The sequence below is a fragment of the Trifolium pratense genome, linkage group LG6 (genome assembly GCF_020283565.1).
Source record: "Trifolium pratense cultivar HEN17-A07 linkage group LG6, ARS_RC_1.1, whole genome shotgun sequence".
Classification (NCBI taxonomy): domain Eukaryota; kingdom Viridiplantae; phylum Streptophyta; class Magnoliopsida; order Fabales; family Fabaceae; genus Trifolium; species Trifolium pratense.
Window position 1 is genome coordinate 2,126,444 of NC_060064.1, and position 3,242 is coordinate 2,129,685.

At 31.2% G+C, this 3,242-nt stretch overlaps 1 protein-coding gene across 1 annotated transcript; it reads left to right on the forward strand.

Annotated features, from left to right (window-relative positions):
• The first annotated feature begins 436 nt into the window (after positions 1-436).
• On the forward strand, positions 437-2,716 carry LOC123889027 (putative UDP-glucuronate:xylan alpha-glucuronosyltransferase 4). Its single transcript, XM_045938200.1, has 2 exons — positions 437-1,202; positions 1,766-2,716. Exons 1-2 carry the CDS (start codon positions 437-439, stop codon positions 2,701-2,703), a joined length of 1,704 nt encoding a protein of 567 aa, XP_045794156.1. The 3' UTR covers positions 2,704-2,716.
• Positions 2,717-3,242: the final 526 nt, after the last annotated feature.

Consider the following 3,242-nt stretch of genomic DNA (forward strand, 5'->3'; position numbering starts at 1 on the left):
CAACATTGTGACAATAGAAAAAAATTAATGATTTGACAAAATAAAATTGTTGACGGTAGAAAAAATATTAATGATTTGACAAATTGAAATATTATCTTTATATAATCTAATTGTATTTTCTTATTAAAAGTAAGGCTTAGGAAATTGACAGCAAAAAAATGATGTTTTTAACATTTAATTAATTGGATATTTAAAAAAAAAAAAGTGATATATGTAATAATAACGACATTAATGTTTCTATGAGCATTAGTTATTTATTTTATTTGGTCAAATCAAGGAGCATAGTTATCAATAGGTCACCTTTAACACGTCACCATGTCATTCACAACTTGTTGACTATAGGAACCCAATGGGAGTGAAGCCCTAACTAAGCCTCTATCATTCAAAACTTGTGAAATTGTAACCTACCTAAGTCCCAAACACAAACTTGAAAAAAATGTCTTCTAAATTTTCTGCTTATTCTCAATCTCATTCAATTTCAAAGCAAAGATGTTTTTTAATTTTATTTCTTGTCTCTATACCTTTTCTCATGTTTGTCCTTTCAATGAAGTACCAAAGAGTTGATGTTCATTTGAACACAAAACCAAATTCACCAAAAAAATATCTAAACACAAAACCAGCTTGGTTTGAGGTTATAGCAAAAGGTTTTAATGGCAAAACAAAGATCAAGATAGGTCTTGTTAATGTCAATTCAAGATCAATGGATAAACAATTACATGCAATTCGACCGCAAGTAGATATTGTTCCTATTCATTTTGATCGTCTTGATGAGAATTTGAAATGGAGTGATTTTTTTCCAGAATGGATCGACGAGGAAAACAAATGGGACGAACCCAAATGCCCAGATATGCCTATGCCTTCATTGGAGAATTATAAAGATCTTGATGTTGTGATAGCCATGGTTCCATGTGGGGAGGGGTTAGGGGAGGAAAAAGGGATTAGAGATTTATTTAGATTACAAGTTAATTTAGTGGTGGCTAATTTAGCTGTGGAAACTAAGTGGCAAGAAAAGTTGGAGAGTAGGAATATGTATGTTGTTTTTGTTGGATCTTGTGGTCCTATGAGTGAGATTTTCAGATGTGATGACCTATTGATGCATCAAGGTGACTATTGGGTTTATAAGCCTAATTTAAAGAGACTTAAGCAGAAAACGCTTATGCCTGTTGGTTCATGCCAAATTTCTCCTGGATATGCAGAATCAGGTACATTTTATTCAATTGAGATTTTGATTTAATAATTTGAAGATTGTGTTAAAAAAATAGTAGCTAGTTGCACCATAAAACTAATCGTAGGGGATTCATTTTGCACTCTAGTTTTTTTTTTTTTGTTTGTAATTAATAATATATGATATTGACCAAATAATATATGATATGATTTTTATGTTTTGAATTTTGAAGGGAAAAAAATTAAAATGATAGTTAAAATTTCTGGGTACATAAGGAAGTTATAATTTTCCTTATAATAATATCTAAATCAAAACACATTTTCTAATTAATAGTCAATCTCTTCAATAGCCATCAATTGATTTTTTTTTTGACGTAATAGCCATCAATTGATGGTATGTTGGATTTTGAAGAATTCATACAGTATGAATCATACTATACTTATTTTGTTGGAATTTAAATTAATCGTGATATAATTATATACTTCCTCCACGACCTCCGTGATTATTTTACAAGCAAACTTCACATTTTTAAATTGCATAATTAATGTATCTGGACTTTATTATAGTTGAAATTAAGGATGTGCCTCAATATTATTGCAGGTAAAGAGACATGGAGGATGTCACAAATAAGTTATAGTAACAAAATTGTGCAAGTTCCAAAGCTAGCCTATGTAACTGTTCTTCACTCTTCAGAAGATTATGTTTGTGGCGCAATAGCTCTTGCACAAAGCATTCTTTTAACCCGTAACACCATTTTTTATCCCATAGATCTTGTTCTCCTAGCAGATGACTCAATTGGCCCCAAATCCATTAGAGGTTTAACCGACGCAGGATGGAAAATCAAACGCGTTCAACGTATCGAAAGTCCCTTCGCCAAAAAAACCGCATATAATAGGTGGAACTATAGCAAGCTACGTATATGGCAACTTACAATGTATGATAAAATAATTTTCATAGATTCTGATTTTTTGGTATTGAAGAACATTGATGGTTTCTTTGCTTACCCTCAATTATCAGCTGCACCTAATGAAAATGTTATATTCAATTCGGGGTTGATTGTAGTTGAGCCATCTCAATGCATGTTTGGAAACATGATGAATAAAACTTCTAAGGTGAAACCATATAATGGAGGTGACCAAGGTTTCTTGAATGAAATATTCACATGGTGGCATAGGTTACCATCAAAATTAAATCATATGAAATCATTTACACAAATGGATGATAATGATAAACATGAGGTACCAAAGGATGTGTATGCTTTACATTATTTGGGGTTGAAACCATGGACATGTTATAGAGATTATGATTGTAATTGGGACATGCAAGATCATCATATATTTGCTAGTGATTCAGCTAATGAAGTGTGGTGGAGAGTTTATGATACTATGCCAAAAAATTTGCAACAATATTGTGCACTTACAAAAGAATCAAATGAAAGAAATGTCAAGCATAGAAAAAGAGCAAGAAATGCTAGTTTCCCTGATGGACATTGGAGAATTGAGATTAAGGATCCTAGGAAGATGAAATATTTAGATTAGGATAAGGTGTGTACAAGTATGAATATTTTATACATGTTGAAGTTCATTTATGATTTTTGCATTAGCTGGTTTATAAATGGGGAATGTTTCATAGACACCCCTTAATTTTTTTATTATTTAATATTTTTCATTTAATTATTTATTATTAATAATGGGAGACGGTTAACTTTCAGAGCTCTATTGCCAACCATTGTGATGTCCTTAGAGCTCCGTTTCCAATCACTGTGTAGAACTTCTCCACCCGTTGACTACCGTCAACCATCCCTAATGGTGCAGTGTCGAATGAGTGTCTCTAATCACATGCTTGTTTGTTCTCTAAGTACAATTCAGTTAGTAGCAGCAAAAACATTAATATGCAGAATTTGAGTTTGAACTCAAAATTTTTACTTCTCCACATTAAAATTGTATGAATATATATAGTCATTAAACTATTTGACAAAAAATAAATAAAATAACGAGCTATGTTTTATGCAAATGACGAATCTTTAAAAATGATTAAATTAAGTGTTGTATGATTAAATTTAGTGTTTATTTTTGAA